The 22,045-nt window shown below is 51.1% G+C and overlaps 1 protein-coding gene across 2 annotated transcripts in view; it reads right to left on the bottom strand.

Moving 5' to 3' along the window:
* EPHB2 (EPH receptor B2) overlaps positions 1–22,045 on the bottom strand; it is a 138,775-nt gene that overhangs the window by 55,638 nt on the left and 61,092 nt on the right. For both annotated transcript variants that reach the window (XM_030017856.2, XM_030017857.2), the window contains exons 4-5: positions 3,026–3,181; positions 2,091–2,426 (exon numbers count right to left, since the gene is read on the bottom strand). In XM_030017856.2, coding sequence (XP_029873716.1) covers positions 2,091–2,426; positions 3,026–3,181 — 492 coding nt within the window. The remainder of the gene's footprint in view (positions 1–2,090; positions 2,427–3,025; positions 3,182–22,045) is intronic.

Raw genomic sequence — 22,045 nt, 5'->3', positions numbered from 1 at the left:
CTGCCTGAGATGGAGCCCCAGCTGGCTGCTCAACCCAGAGCAAAGGCAGAGGGAGCCTGTAATCACTGCTTCCCTAGGCTCATCCCTCCCCTCCCTCTGCACGCTCTCCTCTCCCCACAACACACTCCATTCTCCTGTCCCAGCTCTGTCTTTGTGTCTGCAGCTTCTGTTACCAACTGCTAATGATCTACATCAAGGCTGCCAGGCGGTGCCGAGTGTAAGCAGAAGAATTCAGAGCCTCTAATTACAGAGGAATTAGCAAGCAGACAGTTACTGTTTAGTGCTAATGAATAGATACATAAAGAGAGACATCACACAGGCTGAGAAGTGTGAGCCCTGATAATAAAGGAGTGTCAAACAAGGAAAACACAAGGACGAGGATCCAGGGGACTGAAAGGATTCGCCTGCAACTCAGCTCTCTGGTTTTGCTAAGGTGGAAGTAGCCACAGGCCATATATGAAGGTAACAAGCACACCACATAACTGCAAAGTGCAAAATCCGAGCATTAAATAACTCATCTATAGTGCAGGACCACGCTGGGGGTGTGCAGAGCCCCTTCCCAGCCCCAGATAGCATCGCACCCACCCCGTCTCCATCAGCTATCTCTGTAAAGGAAGTGGCAACAGGTCACCATCCCAGACCAGTTCCTCTCTCCTCATCATGTGCAGATGTGTTCCTGCTTGCAGTTAAACCACAGTTCAACGCTATGCTAAATCTGCCTTCAGGGCTTCTGATACAGTATTGAGAACACTGTGACCCCACAGCTCCCAAGCTAACTTAAGATCAGAGGTCACTCTGCTGGTTCATGTGCAACCAAGACATTTTTGCAGGTTACCTCTGTCTCGGTGCTCTGCATGCCCAACCAAGTGATGCCCATCTGCACCACTGCTACTTTACCCCAGACCAAACACTTCCTGTCCCCTGCAGGCAGCACACACCACAGTCTCCAGGCAATTTAGTGGAAATGCAATCATCCGCGACTGCCAAATTCAGTCTTGAGGGTCATGTAGTGTCCAGGGCAGCCTGGGGCATGTTCACACTCCCCACACACTTGCTGCAGTGCTCAGAGGGACCACAGAAACTCACTTGCTCCCACGCATGCTTGTACCTTATTGGCATGCTTCCACCATGCAATTGGATTAAGCAAAAACCAGTCCCAGTCTGCTCCAGTTCCAGATGGCTTCCACGTGGGCTGAGGAGAGCAGCCCCTGACCAGCAGATCTGCAGGGCATCCTGCCACCAGCACAGCTGCTGCCTGGGGGCTGCTGGTGAATCTCCCAGGAGCAGCGCTACCAGCCCCCTGATGCATCCCTTCTCCCAGCAAAACCACCCTGCATGGGGGGAGCACAGCAAAACTCCAGGCCAGCACAGAGCTGGACACCCCGAATGAAACCCTTCCAGCTCTGCTGCTTGGTCTTCTTCACCAAGGTGACTCTGCAGTGGCACAGGACCTGAAGCACATTTCCAGGTGGTCCTGGAACTGCTTTACAACCTCTTCTGTGCAGCTTTCCTTTGCTTTCACAACCTGTCTTGGCTTTCTCTGCAGTCAGAGCAGATTGCAGCTTGTCTCAAAATGCTGGAGCTAATCTTACCTTCCCTCCTCAGGAACCAGGAGCAGTAGCAGGGGCTGCAGCAAGGCTGCCAGCAGTGGTGAGCACTGCTGCCATGTCTGCAACACACTGACAACACGTGCAACTGATGCTCCAAGGCAACAACCTCAGAAACAGTCACATGCCCAGTGCTGGAGAGGGATGCTGAGAGACCAGGGGACCAAGACATGAGCTGTTCTGCTGTGGTGATGGGGAAGGCAGCTCTGCCTTGGGGCACATTCCAGCTTTTCACTGAAATAAGGGATATTTTTCACACCTGAGGCTTGGGATTCATCCAGGAACTGCCAAGCCGATGCACTTTGGTCATCACCAGCGTTACGGAGCAAGCGACACCATGCTGTATCTCACCCCACCTCTTCTCCCCTTCAAGCCCTGTTCACCCCACAGGGTTTCACCCAGCACCTCTTGACCAGGAGATCTCTGCCCACCACCTCCCCTTCCTGGAGACAGTCTGCTGGGAGACACAGGTCCACGTCTTACCAGCCTGATTGGTGGTGATGTTCACTGATGCGAACTGTGGGGAGAAGGGGCTCTGGTCGGTGACGCCGTTCACTGCCTGGATCTCGAAGGTGTACTGGGTGTGGGCCAGCAAGTCACTGATGTAGATGCGGGGCTCTGTCAGGCCCAGCTGGCGGGGGGCAAACTGCACGTTGTCGCCGCAGCGTGTGCATGCCCCACGGCCAGAGCCACAGCTCTTGCAGATGATGTTGTACACCAGGTCCTCCCGGCCCCCCGAGTCCCGCGGCGGGGTCCACTCCAGCATCAGAGAGGTCTCGTTCACACTGGAGATGACGGCCTGGGGGGCAGACGGGATGGCTGTAAAGAGAATACACAGAAAGGTGTAAGAGGCAGCACCCTGCTCATCGCTACAGGACCAGCTGCACACCATCCTTTTCTGCATCCCTGGACAGGACTCTGCAGCAGGCACACTCTGAGCTGGGTGCTTCTCTTGGTGTCAGGGACGTGCGGAGCAAGCTAGGCAGTCATAGGCAAGAGCGGGAACAAAACCTGTCCTCTTAACCCAGGCTAATTTGATTATGTGGTATCCCTGGCAAAATTCGTCAGTTAATTTTTTGTAGCATTTCTGATTCCTGGCCTTTGCACTAATCTCCTGCATGCCAACACATCCAGGTATGGCCCCACAGTGAAGCCATCCCACTGCCTAGAATAGCACAAAACAACCCAAATTTCTGTCATCTTTGCATGTGCAATGTTTGCAAGTGCAGACTGGCCCAAGGTAAGAAAGACCCGCACCTGCAAGGCTTCTCTGGACAAGGTGCTCTGAGCCCTCTGGCCTCCTCCAAAATCCCACTGAGACAGATGCCTTTGTTAAGCATCCCTTGGTGCTTTGGCTGATGAGTATCTCCTTTCCCAGCCACGTGCAGCCCCTCCCCAGTTGCCCAGAGCCCACATACTGGTGCACGGCATGTCGACAGGATCGGCATCTGCCCGGTAATATCCGTTTCGGCACACGCAGTTAGTGGCCCCTTCCGAAGTTGTTCGGCTGTTAATCGGGCAGTGGACGCATCCTTCATCCCCTTGGCTGGCCTTAAACGTCCCCGATGGGCAGCCTGGAAGAGAACCAAAAGCAGCAGTAAGCAGTGAGGACAGGGGCTGGCAGGGACTCCCGAAGCCTGGCAGCGTTGCCAGAAAACACCCCTCAGGGCTTTGCAGAGTCCAAAGCCAAAACCTGACAATTTGAAATAAACAAAGTGGAGAAGGAGCAGCTGGTTTGAAGGCTCTGAGAAGGCAAGCGCTGCAGCTCATGCTGCCTGTAGAGATGGGGAGACGTGTCTCCCTCCTAGTCCCCAGCCATGACCGGAGAACAGGGTCCACTCAGGCAGTCTTACTAATGCAAAGGGGATTTTTAGCCACTGTCACATAAGAAGATGCGAGCAGCTGTACCAAGTCAGACCAAAGGTCCACGGTGACCAGAATGCCCCCCCCAACAGTGGCCACCCGAGGAGCAGGGCATGAGCCAGGCACACGCATCGCCCACAATACCTTCTCACCCTCCAACAATTTATATAGCTCAGGGACTTTCCAAGAGGCAGGCTCTTTGCATTTAACATCCCTTGTGAGATGTTTTTTCCACCAAGTTACCCAGTCATTTTTTTATTCCATGCAAATGTTTTGCACCCATTTTATCCTGCAGCACAGAGCCCCACGGTGTAATTGTGTGCTGCATGAAGAAACCACTGCCCTCTGCTTTGAAGCTGCCCACTGCCATTTTATTTGATACAATCTCACACTTGCATTGGCAGTGAACACTCAATCACCATCCACCTTCTCCATGACCCCTAGGGTTGCAAAAACCTCCACCATGCCCCAAACAAGTTGCATAACAACATTCACTATTTTATTCTCTACTCTTTTCTCATAATTAGCAAAGTCCAAATTATTATTTAACCACCAATGTACCAACTGGACTACCTATTATAGTCCCAAGATCTCATTCCTGAGAGACATCAGGCCATCTCACAGCCTATCTCTGTGCATGTGCGTGTGAAGTTGGCATTGTTTTCTCCCATTTCCATCACCTCATGTCTACTGAATTCCAATTGCCTTCTTATTCCCTGGTCATGAAATCTCATAAGGTCCTTTTGCAACTCTCCATAGCCAGTCCATGTCTTCACTACTCAGTATCATAAACAAATTGTCACTTCTGCCACAACTGGCAGCAGCGTGCTGGGATCTACCTCTACTGGGGCTCACACCTCCAAGCCATTCACGGATGAAGAAGATGCTCCATTAGCAACAGCCACTCAAAAAATTGTTGTTCAGCCAGGCAGGGTGGGCAAGGGTGGCACGGGGGGTGCATGGTGCCTACACCAGATGGGTAGTGAAGGCTGGATCAGTGTGAAATACAGTATTAACAGATATGGCATAGGTGGCTAAAAATATCACTGCAAAGCTTTAAACACTAGAAAATCCTTTCCAAGTCAGGGGATCACCAATGCCAAAGCAAAAGCTCGGCTATAAGCACTTATCAGCATGGGTCTTGGTGATTACTCTTGGTTGGGACTTTCTGCCACTGTTAATTTCTTGTGCAGCACAAAGAGCCTGGGGGGTGGCAGGTGGTTTCTGCACTGAAACGAGTTAAACAAACTTCTACTTCAGTTCGCTGCCAAGGCTTTCAGGAATGAGGCAGATCAGAAAAACAGCCTGGGAAAAAAATACGCTCGGGGTTGCTGTAAGCAAGAGCTATTACTAAGAAGTATCTGGTTTTTTCTTTGGGGGAAAAAAAAATTTAAAAAAGAGGTTTTTTCAGTTTTCACCTCCCTTCCTTCAAAATTATCTTGACTTTCCAATGACAAAAGCTCTACAGAAAAATACCATCAGCCTTCCTGCTTGCAAAGTCCCTCCTGCCTCCTACAGTCAAAGGATCTGTTGAAAAACTGGCTTCTCCTCATGTTCCTGGATCTTTTCACCCTTCCTGTCCCCTATCCCCCACGCATTTGACTCCATTTCTGACCCTATTCCCAGCATGTCCCTCGGTACAAACCCATCTCAGAGGGTGTTAAGCTGTTGGGAGAGGTGATGGCTGCATAGTTCTCCATTACAGAGAAGTGATTGTGGCTCTGTACCTGAAATGATAACAGGGTCCCCATGCTAATACCAATTTTTGAAACACGATAAAACCAACACACAAAATTGCTCTAGTCTGACATCCAGGGTGAAATACAGGGTCATTTGATCAAAGATGTTTTAAGACATGGGCCTCTTTCACCTTCCCAAGGCTTATTTTAAAAATAACAACTTTCCTATAAGGCTGCTTCTGCATCAAGATAGAGATACATCAAAAAAAATGCCTATGCTGCTGAGATTTAGCGACTGGCCCTGAGAGATAAAAAACATTCCCCAGGTTTGGCCTGGCACAGGCCAACAGCTGCAATTAATACTTCTGCTCTTAGAGTGGGACAAAAATTGAGGGCTGAATGATTGTTCACCAAAAATACCAAGCTGGGATGCTAGAACTCTTTGCACGTGCCACCGAAACATGGCCAGAAGTTTTGGCAACTTTTTTCCTCCCCAGGAGGTCCTGCACACCGACATGGGATAAAATAATCCTGGAAAATCAGAACTTCTCCAAAGATAAATATCCTGAAATCATGCTGAAAGGCAGGAAAATCATTGAAATCTGATGCAAAGCCCTTTTTTATTTTTTTCTTTTCCCTCAAGTAATGACAACCTCCAGAAGTAAAATAAACAAACATTGTGTTCAAAACTGTTTTGTTCCCTCCAGGTCTTACTCTGGGTGAGAAAACAGCTTTTAATTTGGAATCCACCCAATTTCTTGTTTCCAGAGTAAACAGAAAATCAAAACTGAAATCTTCACACTGGGGCTAAACCCCCTCCTGTGTGAACAGCGTGGATGTTCTCACCACTTGCTGGAAGACACAAGGACACTGCAGTTTTCTGCCCTGGATGGTGACAGCAGCTTTGGGACATGCTGCTTCACCTTAGGCTTGCGAGGAGGGCAGGGCCAGAGCATCCCTAGAAAATCCTGCTTGGAAAGAGGAAATTGAAACAGTGAAAGCACAGAAATCTCTACCTTATCAGAGCAGCCTTCATCCCAGGAGGGTGACAATGGTGACAGCGGCTCTGGCCCCATCACTGAAGCAGAGGCAGTTTGCAGCTTCCCATGTGGTGGGTTCCTGCACCTCCAGCACCAATCAGAGGATGCTAATAGGAGTTCACGGGAAACATATGGACCTTTAATTGCCTCACTGCTGCACATAGGCATGGATGGCTGCCTCGCTAGGGTAAGGCTCGGCAACAGCAGCGGGTTTGCTGAGTACTGGCTGTAGGTCTCTCAAACAAGACTGGAAATGCCTGAGCGGCACCACGTGTCCTCGTTTCCCATCCACCCATTCCCAGACCACGGAAAGGTGGCCATGCCTGCAAAGGCATGTGTTTTGGGAAGGCAACGACATGGAGAAGGACCCATGAAGGGTCCTGCCCTCCCCTGCAGGAGGACCATCCCACAGATCTGGGAGGGAAGGCCACTTCTGCAGCTTCCACTGCTGGAGGCAGCACTGGCATGAGGCTTCCAGCCCTCCTTCTCCCTAGCACTGCCTGCCCCGGGGCAGCTCAGCAGAGAAAGGCATCACATGGCTCAGCTTGAAGGAAAAGCCTTTGGCCAAACCTGCAGGAGGGGCTGCAGAGGTGTTCCCTGTTTGCTGGCCCTGTGTCCCACTGCCTTTCTCTAACCAACTTTTTAATTAATCCAGTGTGAGCTGAGCAGGCTCCAAACAGGCTCCTCTGCATCAAAAAGTGCCCTGGCCTTCAGAGCCCACGTCAGACCACTTCTGCAAACAGCTCAGAGCAAACAGCTCTCTCCTGCAATAAAGGTTTCCAAAATGGCACCTTCAGTCCATGCTAATGGCTCTGAGGAAGGGTCCTCCTTGGCTCCCTTTGCCTGGCTTTGTTTCCCCTGGCAGCAAGGCTCCTTCCACTCAAGCAAGGCATTTTTAATGGCTGATGGAAAACAGGCAGCCCTGGCTCTGTCAGTTAGGATCCGCCAAGAGTCTTAAATCCCCAGCCTTATCTCCCAGCTGCCTCTCTTCTCCCTCTGGGGACAGACGCAGGGGGCAGGCAGGCTGGCTCTGCAGCCCAACATTGTCAGCAACCCCGGTGCCACGGGGCCCCGAGCTGGTTGCCTTGGCTGCATCCTGCCTCTTGCCCTCCCCCGTGCTTTTGGGAGCCCTCTCCCATGGCCCTCCCCACTCCCTCTGGCATCCTAATCACCTTGCAAACCCTAGCAAGCCTCTGGCTCCCTTGGCCACACACCATGGGACCGCTCTTGCATCGATCCCGCGCCAAATGGGTGCCAGTGATTTGCTCTTATGGAGAATAAAGAAAACAACGTCCTGGGCCTTGCCAGGAGGACAGTGGCCAGCACATCGAGGGAGGTGTTTTCCCCTGCCAGGCACCGGGGATGCTGCATTGCCCAGTTCAAGAGCAATATGGAGGAGCTGGGATGGGTTAACTGGGGTAAGGGGGGGTCTAACTGCTGCTGCAGCTATTTGGGGGCAGATGCAAAGAAGACAGACCCAAACACTTCTCAGGGTGCCAGACTCTGTAACAAGGGACAAGGACCACAAGTTCAGACTGGACATTAGGAAAAGCTCCTTCTCCAAAGGATGGTGCAGCCCTGGGACAGGTCACAGAGGGGTGGTGGATCTCCTCCTTCCTTGGGGGACCTTCAGCTAAATGCCATGGCTGCCCTGAGCTAATGCTGGTGGCAGCCCCACTACAAGTTGGGGGCTGGACCCCAGAGCCTCCTCCACCAGCACTTCTAGGTCTCTGCTGCTCATGGTGTGTTTGTGGTTTATGATGTTGTCCTGTGCAGAAGACTATTATGTCCAACCAGCTCTGAATGTACCCCTTTTACCTTTCATCAGCCATGCCCTTCTTCTTGCAAGATGAGGTGGGTGTTGTAATGACACTGTCACTTTTCCCATATTCTTCCCCATTCTGCCCCTTGCACCTTGACTGTTGTTTTTAGTTCTGCATGCAAATGGGTCTTACTTTGTCTCACCTGCAAAAGTTGCCCATTCTCTGCTTGTTCCTGTCCCCAGGCCCTCACACAATGGTGTCTGTCACCTTAGTGAAAGGCTAGCCTCTGGACAACCCAAAGGAGCAATGCTACCCATTGCCTTTGGATCTGCTTACACTTCTGCCATGGCCTCTCCAGCCTGGACATTTTAGTGCTGGAAGGAAGCGGACTCAATCCTGCCTTGCAGGGCTGCAATGCAGGAGGCAGGTGGTAACACCCAAGCCCCTTGGACTTGGCATTGGAGTTGGCTGCTAGCTCTGAAAGAGAGGATCTTGGACCTCTAAGTGCCAGCTCTCTACACTCATCCTTCCTGGGGCTGCACAGGTCCTCCAGTTTCCTTCCTGATAAATTTAATTAGCAGCCTACACTGTTACCTCATACTTGAGATAAGCAATTAATCCCATTGCCAGGTGCTGTCACTGCCAACAACTCTGACAGCATTTGGAGAGCAGAGGATAGAAATACAGAAGGGAAAACAGGGTTAAATGAGATTAACTGAAAGGGAACATGGTGCTCAGCCGACTTCTGTGATGTGGATTAAAGAGTTGTCAATAAAGGAAGAAGACACAATGCAAATGTTCCTGTTTAACCTCGTCATTCTCCACAGGACAGAAGTAGAAGCAGACGGCACAGGCCTTCAAAAGCATCCTCCTGTTGCTAGTGGCTTTTAGATAGGTCCCCATGCCATTGACTGGACCAGCATCCTGCACCTCACCAGCAACTCAAGGAGATCAACTGGGTCACATCACTTCCGCAGCACACAGGCACTGCTGCTCCGGCCTCACAGGTGGAGGTGCCAGGACTCCAAAACCCACATCCCCTACAACGGTGCTCCCCAAGCCACATCATCTGCCTCCCAGCTTCAGCCCAGGGCTCCTTCAGACACAACCCCCTTGGAAGTGCCCCTGGCAAGGAGTTCCACGCTGCACCCTGCCTGCCTGCAGCTCACCACCGCCTGCTTAATTTAAGAGGTCATGATCATCCACGCTTTCACTTGGTCTACAGGCAGGCACAGAGGAGAAGCACTGGGTCTGCGTAGGACTGTGACAGGACCTTATTACTGGGGCGTCACGGAGGTTTGGAGAAGACCAGGCGGGGCAGAGTGATGCCCTGTTTTGGGAGCTCCGCAAAAGAGCATGCTAGAAAGTCCTGCAAGGGACAAATAGTCCCTGACCTTCTAGCCAGGCTGTCCTCAGCCCAGCCCAACCAAGCTCCAAAGACCAGGAAAACTGCATGGGCCAGCGATTCAGCCTCTTGGACACCACGGGACAAACAGATAGTGGTCATCACAGACCAACTCTGCAGCACAGCCTGGGCCAAAGCCAGGCAGTTACAGTCCCCGGCTCTCCTGCAAGAGCATCACCACCAGCCTGCTAGCCAGGACTACCTTAGGCAGGCAGCAGCCTCATCCAAACCCTTGCAGCTCTCTCCCAGTGCCCGTGTACCAGCAGCAGGGCTGAGCCCTCACCTGGGAGGGCCTTTGTGCTGGGGGCTTGCCAGCAAATCCCTCCTGCAGCTTCCACAGGGTTCGCAAGGTCATCTCCCCGCTAGCACCACTCAGAAGTTCAAGCATCTGGCGAGACTGCCGCACCTGTGGGCACACACACCTGCAAGCCCCCCCGCCAACCTGCTCTGGGCGGTACATCCATCAGCAGTGACAGGATTCAGCTGTCAGGAAGAAACGCTTGGAATTTCTTACCTGCCTGGTCAGCCTGGTTCAGCCTCCCCAACCCATCATGGGGGCTCTTAAAGAGAAATGGAAAGCTTTCTGTCCCTGCCTGAGCATGGGGGACTGGGGTGCCTCCAGCATCCTCAGAGTACAGATGGCGAGGACCATAATCTGGCATTTCTCCTGCTAGAGTCGTTCAGCAGACACCCGAGGGGAGAGGACTTCCCTACCCAAAGGAGACACAGAGCTGTATGTTCATCATGATGCTGCAGACCACAGGTGACTGCAGCCCCAAGGGCACAGTTCACAGCTCACTTCCAGAGGCCAGCGTCCCTGGGTGAAGCCCAAACCAGATGACGAGTTTACAGGTCAGGAGCAGAGCTCTGGTGGCAGCAGATGCTTTGGACCTCCTTGCTCCTGCAGACACTCGAAGAGCACTCTAGGATGTAGCTCCAAGACCAAGCTCAGCAGCCAGTGGTGCTCTCCTGAAGCATGACATCCACCACCCTGGGGATGTTGGGTGATGCCGGTCTAGAAGCAATCCCAGTCCCAGCACATGAGGTGAGCAGGACGCTGCCAGCACTTGTGCAGTTTCAACCGCAAAACCTTGTCTCAGAGGTTTGGCATGCACGTAAGGACCTAGAGCTTCAGGTGCTGGAAAACGGCATTGCCCCAGGAGCCCTGGGGCGACTCACATGGAGCAATGCCAGCCTACACCAGACAAGGTGCCGAGCCATGAGGTTATTTCTGTGGAGCGATGCACTAGCAGAAACACCAAATGTCATGCTCACGTTATTCAGCCTCTCGTTTTCTTCTGGTGCAGAGGATGGACTGATGTGTTTTCCAGCCTCTGACAGCAAGACTGCAGGGGTTTTTGGTTTTGATTTAGATTCCTTACAATATAGTAATTTATTTTATTTTGATATTTTAAAAAACGCTTTTCAGGCAAGCAGCATGTCCTTCTTCAACAGATGTAAACAGTGCAGCGCTACATACTGAAAGAGCAGTTGTTTAAACGGTAAGCCAGCTTTCTTGGAGTGGTCTCCAGAAGAATTTAGCACTTTCACATTTTGTTACTTTGTTTGGTCTTGTTTAAATGTTTCCCAAAGCTTCTGCCTGGGAGAGCTCTGCCTCTGGAGAGTGGTATGTTAACCATTACGGGAACAGCTCCCAACCTTTTAACACAGGGCAAGAAGAAAACCAAGCGAGCAAGTGGTGACATCGAAGTTGCACTGATGGAAAACCCCTAATCCTATAAACCCTTCCTGCTTTAATTGGTGTTAAAACAAAGATAATCTTATCTCAGACCTATAAAAGAAGGGATAGGATGTACTCTCTAAAAGCCTCTCTAAAAGCCCTCATAAACTTGACAAACATTCCATGTTTCCAGCCCAAGGAGAATGGCTTTAATCCTAAAGGAAACATGAAAGTAAAAAGGGAGCTTTTCCTAGACAAGAGCCCTTCGAGTGGACAGTCTCCCCAGCCCTCTTGGTCCTGGTGCAAATCTGGAGTCACACCCCCAGCACCACAGGGCTTCTGGGGACAGGCATGCATGGCCACCAAGACCAGACACAGAGACTCAGGGGACCAGAGCAGCCAGGGACCATCCGAAGTCTGCAAGTCTCCAGGTGTGAGCAGAGCCAGGATCAGGCCCCCGAGTGGACTTCTGCCTCCACCTCCAGGAACTCCAAGTGCATCTGGGGCTGGTCAATGTTTTTATCTGTGAATCACCTGTCTCTACCCAACTCCCTTATCCCAGATGTTGAAGGAGCAGTTTTCAGGGTCACGATGCAGTCTTGAGACTGGGTCTCTGAAGGACATCCCTACCTGTCCCAGAGGCTCCAACCCCTACAGCCAGTGCACAGAAGTGTTGACAGCACTGTTCCCAAATTGCTCTGCCTTGACTTCCCATAGCATGAGGACCAGTGCCCTCCCACCCCATGCTCTCCTCTCCGTCTCCAGCAGACACTCTGCAGACCCCCTCTAGGTGCAGTTCCCAAAGGAGCCTTTCCAGGGTACAAGCAGCTTTTTATGTGGAGGTGGGGGTGGCCAGGAAAACTTGGGAGTGGGCATGTTTAATCATTACATTTTAATGCTGCTTAGCACCCAGTTTAGACAAGTTTAAAACACGCCAGCTGGTTAAGTGCCAGCAGCCGCTTTCCAGATGACAACATTGTTCTTTGTCAGCACTAGGTGCTGAGTGGAGCTGGCATAAAGGCTGATTAAAATTGTTAGTTACGGTGGTTTAAATCACTGGGGGTGTAGTTGCACAGTAACTTACTTTCCTTCCCAGCCTGCAGTGAGCGGAGAAGCTGTAGGCACGCAGCACCGCATAGGCAGGGAGGTCACACACTGCCCAGGGTGGTTGCACACTGTCCACCTCCACTTCCCAAAACACCCTGAAGTCTGCTTATGTGCTTATGAAGGGCAAAACTCAAGGAGAACCAGCCTTCCTCCAAAACAAGCTCCCAGGTGCTCTGGCACTTGTGAGATCTGCATAGAGCACTGTCCCAGTTTGGGGTTCCCCAGTGCAAGGGGACACCCAAGAGTGACTCCAGGGGAGGCCACCAGGACAACTGGGGGCTGGAGCACATGGTGGGCAAGGAGAGGCTGACAGTTGGACATGAGCCTGGAGAAGAGAAGGCAAAGGAGAGACCTTACTGCTGCCTTCAGCTACCCAATGAGAGGGTGTAAAGAAGATGGAGCCAGACCCTCAGAGGTAGGACAAGGCTCAAGGTGGCACATGGGAAATTCCAGCTTGACACAAGGAGAACATTTTTCATCACAAGGGAGGTCAAGTATTGGAAGAAGGGCTCAGAGAGGTGCAGGGATCTACATCCTCACAGTCAAAGCCTCTCCCAAGGGACTGTCATGCATTCTGGTCACTCTAGCTGCCCATCACCAAAAGAGCTTCCACTTCTCAAGCTTTTGGATGCCCAGTCTGCCCCCTGCTCCATGGACCACTGCATCCCAGCTGCAGGGTTACAAGCACAGCGAACGGGGTTATGCAAATGCACTGCTGGCCTGAAGGCAAAAAAGAGCCACTTACACCAGGAGTGCAAAGGTCAAGCAGTTGTTTGTGGGAGCAGCCTGGGGAAAAAAACTCACTTTTTTACTTTGCTTAAATTCACCGACTTTGCTAAATCAATCACACTTGAAAGCGACAGTCCCCTTCCCCCAAGCAGAGTCCCTTGGTGCTGTCACCACGCACACCTCATGGACCACGGCGCCAGCCTGAGACTCCAGCTCCATTTTGGAAGTCCATTTGTCCCTGCCACCTCTGATTCACTCACATCCTAACAGGTACACTTCTGGCCCTCGAAAGTCTTCGAGGTTTCCCAAACGACCTGAGCTGAAGCAGCTTCATCTAGCAATGAGTTGCCACAGCAACGTGGTGTGATGGACTTTGAACCACTGTGTTTTCAGCCTGCAAAGGGAACTGCAAGAAGAAACCAAATCACAGTGCCTCAAGCCAGCTGATCTGTTGAAAAGCTGGGGCTCCTTTGAAACCCCCTGCTCCAGGGAAGAGGAGGATGTACATAGACAGCCCCTGAGAAGTCCATCCCTACAAGGAGCAACATCAGCTTTAAGCCAAGGTTGGAGGAGTGTTGTAACAGCAAGGCTGACAGTGAGCCACATCTCCTACCCTAGAGCACATAGCTAGAGCACTGGTGTCTGTCACTGCAGCCATCCTCAGTTATGTGGTCTGTCTGTCTGCAGTGTCATTTAGGAGCAGCCAGTTTGCAAGCTCAGCACTGCTGATGAAATGAAACACACAAGTATTGTAATCGGAAGGATTTGTGATGGGGAGAGAAGTTTTTTTTAAGCATGCTGACCTGAGTGCTAGAAATTTTGGCAATGGCAGCAATAAAGTCATTTGAGCAGCCTCCTCCCCACCCCCCAAGCTCTCATGTGTGTGCATGATCACGGCACTTGCAGTATGCAACCATGTGCCATTTTTTTTCCCCCCACACATAGAACAGACAAGACCTGGGAGCACACTGGCTTCTGCAGTAACAGGCAGCTGTATGCACAGGGGCTATCACTGAGTGAACCATCAGCAGGAAAGAGGGAAGCAGGAAGAAAGATAAAAGCAAGGCAGATGAAACCTTTCCAGAAGAGCTTATCTTTCCCTGTATTTGATAGACTTTTTGGAAAATGTGGATGGCTGTGTGGTATGGTCATCCCTTGCTGGCATTGCCACCGCATTCAGGGTCCCTGGATGCCCAAGACCTCATTTGGACATCCAGGCTGCTGCGTGTTCACAGCCTCATCTGAGGTCAAACTGTCCCATGGTATTGCCACTCCAGAGGACAGTAAGCACTTAACCTGACTCTGCTACAGTTTCACCCCAGACATGTTCAATGTTTCCTTCTACTGACAAGAGCCAGGCACTCAGAGGCTGGGCAGAGAGCACAGAAGTTGAAGGAAGGAAGCCACGGCTCTGTAATCAACACATATATTTTTGACAGAGAGCAGAAAATAAGACATGGGGCTGCACAATAAACTATGAGCATAGAAAACTACCAAAACCCCCACCTCTTTCCAAACAGCAGTTCCGGTCATCTCATGCAGTGAGAAAAAGCAGCGTGGCCATGCCAAGATACTATGTGCCACAGGTGTGCATGTAAGGAGAGTTGAAGTAGGGTTCTTATATATTATTTTCTAGGAAACCTTTTATAAAGCCTCCCTATTTTGTACAACTCTGGCGACTTCTGCAATTCACGGCTGAATAAATACCCGGGAGCAATTTCTACCGTCAGTATTCCCTCTACACTCAATGCATCAATTTGGTAGTGGTGTTTGTGCGGTATCGAGGGTTGTGAGGGTTCAACATCACAAGGAGAAGGTTGAACTCTAGGTCTCCTGTTCTCATTTCACTGATAACTTTCTCCGAAAGGATGCTCTGCTGAGAGAAAAGCAGCAGCAAATAATTATCTGTCTATATCCATCAGGAGCAGCATTGTATAGCAGGACCTGATTGCCAAGCATGCACTCTCAGGAAACACAGATGGGAAGAGGCAATTTTCAACAGCTCGTAATTCCCCTTATTTGGGTAGGTTTTGCCTGCATCCATCAAAATGCACCTTCCACACCTGAAAGCTTTCTTCCACCGGATTTCATACTTCCATATTCCCAGACTTTCATATGCCCACTGCAAAGTGGAGAGGCCTTGGAAAGGCGTCGCAAGCAACTTGAGACGGAAAAAATGTGAGGTTGCTCAAACACAAGGTTGGGAGTATGCTGGCTGCTTTCAGATACAGGAAAGTTGAACTCAGTTCCTGCCTCTGTGCATTTAAAAGTAACTGTCAGTAAATCATGGGTCTTCCCCAGCTTCCGAGATTGCTGGGGCTCTCCCATCTTGCTTGAGAGCTTGCTGCCAGCATCGAGCATGCAGCATGAGCACTGAACAGGCTCCCAGAGATGCCAGCAAAGCCACCAAGGACAGAAAGTACAAATAAAACACCGTGAATAATAATCAAGGTTGGCTCAGAAAAAAAGTTGTTGTTGCCCCCAGGAAAATGCAATTCTTTTTTTTTTTCAGTAAAAATTAATTCTGGCCAAGAAATTACAGTGAAGGAGTAAAAATGCATCTTAAAAAGTCACAAACTGTCAGCATTGGCTTTAAATAGGTAAGCATACAATACAAGCAGTTGATAAGAGCAGCTAAACTGGGCAGTGGAAAAAACAAGGCCTGTAAGATTAACAGCAACAGGATGGAAATCAAGAAGGCAAGAAAAATGAAGCCACAGTAAAGATATGTGCCTGCCCCCAAAATATGGCAAAATTGTCCATTGTGACACAGAAAGAAAGGGATATATAATAATACAGTGTATGCATAGAGAAGGATCGTTTCATAACCGACACTTCCTTAAAATTTTTCATTCCCCCTGAAAGTAGGAAGAATATCAGTGATCAGCTCCCAGTGCCAGGCAGGATTAGATAACTTGTACCCAAGAGCTTTGAGTCAGCCAAGGAAAATTCTCTGATGTGAGTGCTGGTGTTTATGAAATCAGCCGTAGTGAGACCGTTTCAGGAGACCAGACACACTGATAACACTGCGGCATATGATTTTCAAGGGTAAGAGATGCTTAGCTCTCTTGGCCAAGATGATGGCACCACTGCCATTCTGCAAAAAATGGTGCTCAGCACCATGTGCTGCGTTGAAGAAAACAGGCTGAAAAGCAGTGTGGTTGCTGCAGAGAACGGGCTGAGTGTGACAGCTCGATATGAAGTTGCAGCAACATATCAGCGAGATCCTCAGATGAAGGTAGCAGAAAGTACCCAACACGCTGGGTCAGACTTGGAGGTGATATGAGAACCGTGCACAGGCAGCTTGGTACAACCAACAATTGGTACAACCAACCTCAGCAGCTGTATAAAAATATAGATAGATTTGGGCTTCTTAATCCACAGACTGCCCAAGCACCGAGGTCATTTGGCTGCAAGGATTCCCAAAAGTCCTTCTCCAGGGACCTTCACTGCATTTTCCCCAAGGTTAGCCCCTCCTGAAGCCCACAGCACAGCTGCACCTGACACAAGGATTTCCTCCATCTGCAGAGGAGATGAGGATAGCAACCACGCTTGCCTAGGTGGGAAGCAGCTGGGTTATTCCGAGCAGGGGCTGTGGTTGGAGAAGGGTTTTCTTCAAAGCACGAGGCACCTGGAGCTGTTCCAGCCAGGGCTGGGAGCAGGACAGATGGCACAGCCTCGCTAATCCAGATGGGCAAGCCAAGCCCAGGACTGCGCAGCTCCCTGGGATGGTGCCAAGCACGAACTCCCACTTTAAAGGCCCCACTTGCTCTTACAGATTAACACGGCCCCCCGAGAAGGTCCCAAGGGGAGACTCTCATGTTTGAGAAGATTTGTGCCCTGCCTGATGAAGGATGCTGTACTGAAGCAGAGGCGGGCTGGAGCACGGGGTGCATGTCCCAGCCTGCTTCTGCAGCAATCCTCACTAATGGAGTGCAAAACCCCAAACTTCCCCACCCTGACACATCTGCATCCTTCATCCTAGCAGGGCACATGCTGCAGCATAGGGATGTTAACAAGGAATTGCCTTATCATTAGGGCTGCATGAGCAAAACTCGAGCTGCCATGCTCCTTGAGGTGAGGTCTGTGTCTTTTCCTCTCTCCTGCTCCTTTTGGCTCCATCTGCAATACAGAGCCTGGTTTTCCATGGAAAGGCAAAGTCAGGGGCAAGGGCACTCAGACTGACTGCAGTCAGCTTGCAAGTCAGAGCTCTGCTTGGCAGGACAAGGACCAATAGACCCTCTTGTGCAAACAGCAACTCTGTCAGGACAAAATACAAGCTCCTTACAGCATCTCTAGGATTCTAAGGCTCTTCCTGCCTGATGACTTCTCCTCCTATCTCTCTGGAGTACCTCTCCCTGCTGCTTTTGTTCCTGTGATTTCATCTGTTCCCATGGGAAACCATCATTAACTGTGTCCCCAGCTTGTTCTCTGCCCATCCTCCCACACAAGGATCTCAGCAACACTCACACTCATCACAGCGGGACATGGAGCCTGCTCTCCTCCCATGCTGGTCCCCAGCAGGGAGAACACACAGCTTCTTGCGTCCCCATCTCAAGGAGACCTCGCACAACGCAGCACATCCCTGGTTAGGGACTCCTCCAGGCAATGAATGAACAGTAAACCTGAGCAGACACAGACATCATGGGCAACCCCACGCTCTCCCCCTACACCAAAACAGCAAAGGGATGGCAGCTCGCTACGCCATAAAACATGGTTGATGCAGGCAAAGCAGCAGTATGAAAGAGCATGGGGGCAGCTAATGACATGTCCCTCAGCTCATCTCCAGTCCCCTGTCTGGCCAACACAGCCTGTTCTGGAGGTGGCAACAAGCCTGGGGACTGGTAGGGCTGGGGTTGTGCAGTGGTGGTTACTCATCCCTGGGAAAGCACAAGCAGATGGTGCACAGCAGCCTTGCTTCTCCCCTGTGCTAGGGTGCCCAACCGGCCACCACTGCCCTGCCAGTCCATCCCAGTACAGGCAGTGCCATGGTACTGGAACCCAGATGCTCACAGGACTGCTTTCTCTGATCTAGAGCTGAAAATTAAATTAAAACCGCGACAGGGACAGTTAATTAAAGCAGATTAGTGCGAGACTAATTAGGGACGCTGACACTGCAACCATCAAGCCCTGTGATGTTAATTAGCTGTTCATTAATGTCAGCTCCCTGTTCAGTACAGAAATATGAACTGCCTGTCTCCTGGGCTTCATGCACAGCAGAGCACACAGCACCACTTGGTTGCCTCCTCCAAGGGCACACCCAGCCTCCCATCACCTCCCAGCAGACACCATCACCACCAACAGCGAGACCCTCCCCACCATCAACAGTGAGATCTTCACCACCACCCAGCATAGAGACATGGCCACCACCGACAGCAATATGTTGTCACCATCCTGAACCACTACAGCCACCGACAGCCAGGAGGTCCCCAGCCCCACGTAGCAGCAAGACCATGTCATCATGAACTGCATGACACCCCAGCACCTCCTGTGAGCATCTGTCATGTCCCTCATTACTGGATACCATCCCCTGTGCCACCATCAGGGAGCCAAGTGATGCCCAGCACCCACCCGTAGCACTCCCTAAAACTGGCACCCACTAAATTCCACAAGATGGACCTTCCTTGTTTCCCCTCATTCTCGGCCTTGAAAAGGTACTAGGACATAGAATCATAGAATTATTTTGGTTAGAAAAGACCCTTAAGATCACTGAGTCAAACTGTAAACCTAACACTGCCAAGTCCACCACTAAACCATGTCCCTACATGCCACATCTACACCTCTTTTAAATACCTCCAGGGATGGTGACTCAACCACTTCCCTGGCCAGCCTGTTCCAATACCTGACAACCCTTTCAGTAAAGAAATTTTTCCTAATACCCAATCTAAACCTCCCCTGGCACAACTTGAGGCCGTTTCCTCTTGTCCTATCACTTGCTACTTGGGAAAAGAGACTGACCCCCACCTTGCTACAACCTCCTTTCAGGTAGTTGTAGAGAGTGATAAGGTCTTCCCTGAGCATCCTTTTCTCCAGGCTAAACAACCCCAGTTCCCTCAGCCGCTGCTCTTAAGATTTGTTCTCTAGGCCCTTCACCAGCTTCATTGCTCTTCTTTGGACACGCTCCCATCCCACCCTCACGGCCATAGTTGGGACACAAAAAAGAAGGCTAGAGGACTCTGGAGAGACAAAAGCAAAAGAAAGGAAATCCACCAAGCTTCTTGGTGTGACTTTCCATCACCACAAGAACCTCTGTCCTGCCCAGTCTGGGAAAGGCAAAGAAAAAACAAACAGCTGTACCTCAGGAGGCCAAGAGCACACACGGGTGTAGGGAGCACACAGTGATTGTAGGGAGCACACAGGGCTGTAGGGAGGACACACCGGCTGTAGGGAGCACATAGTGGGCTGTAGGCAGCACACATAGGCTGAAGGAAGCGCACGTGGGCTGTAGGGAGCACGCACCAGCTGTATGGACCACACACTGGGCTGTAGGCATCACCCATGGTGCTCTAGGGAGCACAGACAGGCTGTAGGGAACATGCACAGCGGCTGTTGGGAGAGCACACAGGCTGTACGGAGCACACAAGGGCTGTAGGGAGAAACACATGGGTGGCGCAAGCAGACACAGGGTTATATGGAGGACACGTGGAGCTGCATGGAGCATGAATAAAGGTTGCAGGGAGCACACACAAGGGTTGCGGGGAGGACACAGGCACTGTAGAGAGCACACACTGTCTGTACGAAGCCCACACACAGTTGTAGGGAGCCCAAACAGCAACTGTATGGAGCATACACAGGGTTATACAGCATACATGCAGGTTGCAGGGAGCACACACGGACTGTAGGGAGAACACACAGGTTGTAGGGATCTCACAGAGCCTGTAGGAAGCACACACAGGCTATAGGGAGAACAGGCAGGGACATTAGGGTGCACAGATGGGGCTGTAGAGAGCACATAGGGGCTGTAGGGAGCACAAATGAACTGTACTGAGACAAATGGGCTGTAGGGTGTACACACAGACCGTAGGGAGCACACACGGGTTGTATGGAGCACACACAGGCTGTAGGAACTACACACAGGGCTGGCGTATGAACACAGAGGGCTGTAGGCAGCACACACTGGCTGTAGGGAGCGCACACCAGCTGTACGGACCGTGCATGGGGCTGTAGGCATCACACATGGTGCTCTAGGGAACACACACAGGCTGTAGGAGTACACAGGGGGCTGTAGGGAGCACAGTCTGTAAGGAGCACACACCGGCTGTAGGGAGCACACACCAGCTATATGGACCACACACGGGTTGTAGGCAGCACACATGGTGTTGTAGGGAGCACATAGCCAGGCTGTAGGGAGCATATGTGTGGCTGTACAGAGAACAGACACAGGCTGTGCAGAAGACACACACGGGGGCTGTAGGGAGCACACACAGGTCTGTAGGTAGCACACACCAGTTGTACAAACCACACACAGGGCTGTATGAGCACACATGGGCTGTAGGAAGTGCCCGTGTGGCTGTAGGGAGCACAGAGGGGGTTGCAGGGAGCACACACAGGCTATAGGGAGAACCAGCAGCTGTAGGGAGGACACACAGGTTGTATAGAGCATGCAGGGGGCTGTAGGAAGCACACACAGGCTGCGTGATCCACGCAGAGAGCTGTAGGGAGCACACACAGGGCCGTGGGGAGCACACATGGGGTAAATGAAGCACACACAAGGGTACAGGGTAAACAAACGAGGTGTAGGGTGTATATATAGGCTGTAGGGACTACACACAGGCTGTAGAGAGCACACTCAGGGGCTACAGGGAGAAGGGTGTAGGGAGCACACATGGACTGTAGGGAGTAAACATAGATTGTAGGGAGCATACACCGGCTATACGGAGCACACAGGGGGCTGTCAGGAGCACACCTGGGTTGTAGGGAGCACATACCAGCTCTACGGACCACACATGGGGCTGTACACATCACACATCACTGGGACCACGTGCAGGCTATAAGGCGCATACACACCAGGCTGCAGCAGTACACATGGGGCTGTAGGGAGCACACACAGGCATAGGGAGCACACATTCGGCTGTAGGAAGTCCACACAGACAGTATAGAGTAAATACAAGCTGTAGGGAGTAAACGCCGGTTGTAGAGAGCACACACAGGGGTGTGCCCTGGAAAACCAGCAAGGATGCTCACACCTTCTCTTCTAACCTGTATCCTGTTCCAGCACTGCAAAAGCCTCTTCATATGATGCATCCATCACCTTTAACCAGCTCTGGAGAAAAAAAGTGTCTTGTGTCTGGTGCAAACTGGTGTTGGGGTGGGAGCTAAGCAAGGACGTCCTAATGGGAAGCAATCAGACTCCACTGCTTCTCCTCCCCCAGAGCATATTTAGAGCTTTCAGAAAGAAACAAAACTTGTTTATCTTAACGCTAATCAATTTATAGCAATCAAAATAAAACCCATTAGGAGCCATTCCCCATTTGAATTTCAAAGAGGCTTCTGACCCCAGGAGGCTCTGAGCTGATTGATTAGAAATTTCTGACACTAATGTGTGTCTTCGAAGGGTCCAGTGTGGCTTTAATTCCTCTCTCCTGAGACACTGATCGTGTGTTAACATCTGTCAGGCCCTTCCTACACTTAGGGGAGGGGAAATTCATGAGCATACTGAGTTGCATGGCACAGCTGGGGAGAAGGCAGCATTTGCTGGCTTAAACAGCTTCCAGAAATCCCTTGGGGCAAATCATTTGCATGATCCTTTTCTCCTTGGGCAAAAAAAGCTGGAGTGCACCAAGAAATAAAAAGCACTGATGCAGAGCGGAGGCAGCAGGTGGAGCGGTTAGAGCTCAGGGCTGAGATTTTGGCTTTTGCATCCCAACTTTGTCCCTGACTCCTTGAGTCCCTCGGCAAGCCTGCTCCCCGCTCTGCATGAGGTTAGCAGCGGAACACAAACAGCAAAGAAACATAAAGGAAAGATGATTTTTATTTGCAGTTGGAGACAGATGTAGGAAGGAGCCTTCATACTTCAAGACGGAGCATGCTTGGCCCATCAGTGTTTTGTATCATGGTGAAGACTGCATCTGTCTCCAGTTGAGGACAGAGTTAAAGCACAGAAACCACCGGTCCTGGCATGGCATCCTGCATGGCTGGGAGACATAAGCTGTGTGTTCAGGCACAGACAAT

This window comes from Aquila chrysaetos, chromosome 6 (genome assembly GCF_900496995.4).
Source record: "Aquila chrysaetos chrysaetos chromosome 6, bAquChr1.4, whole genome shotgun sequence".
Classification (NCBI taxonomy): Eukaryota; Metazoa; Chordata; class Aves; order Accipitriformes; family Accipitridae; genus Aquila; species Aquila chrysaetos.
This window is presented reverse-complemented; position numbering and strand designations above follow the sequence as displayed.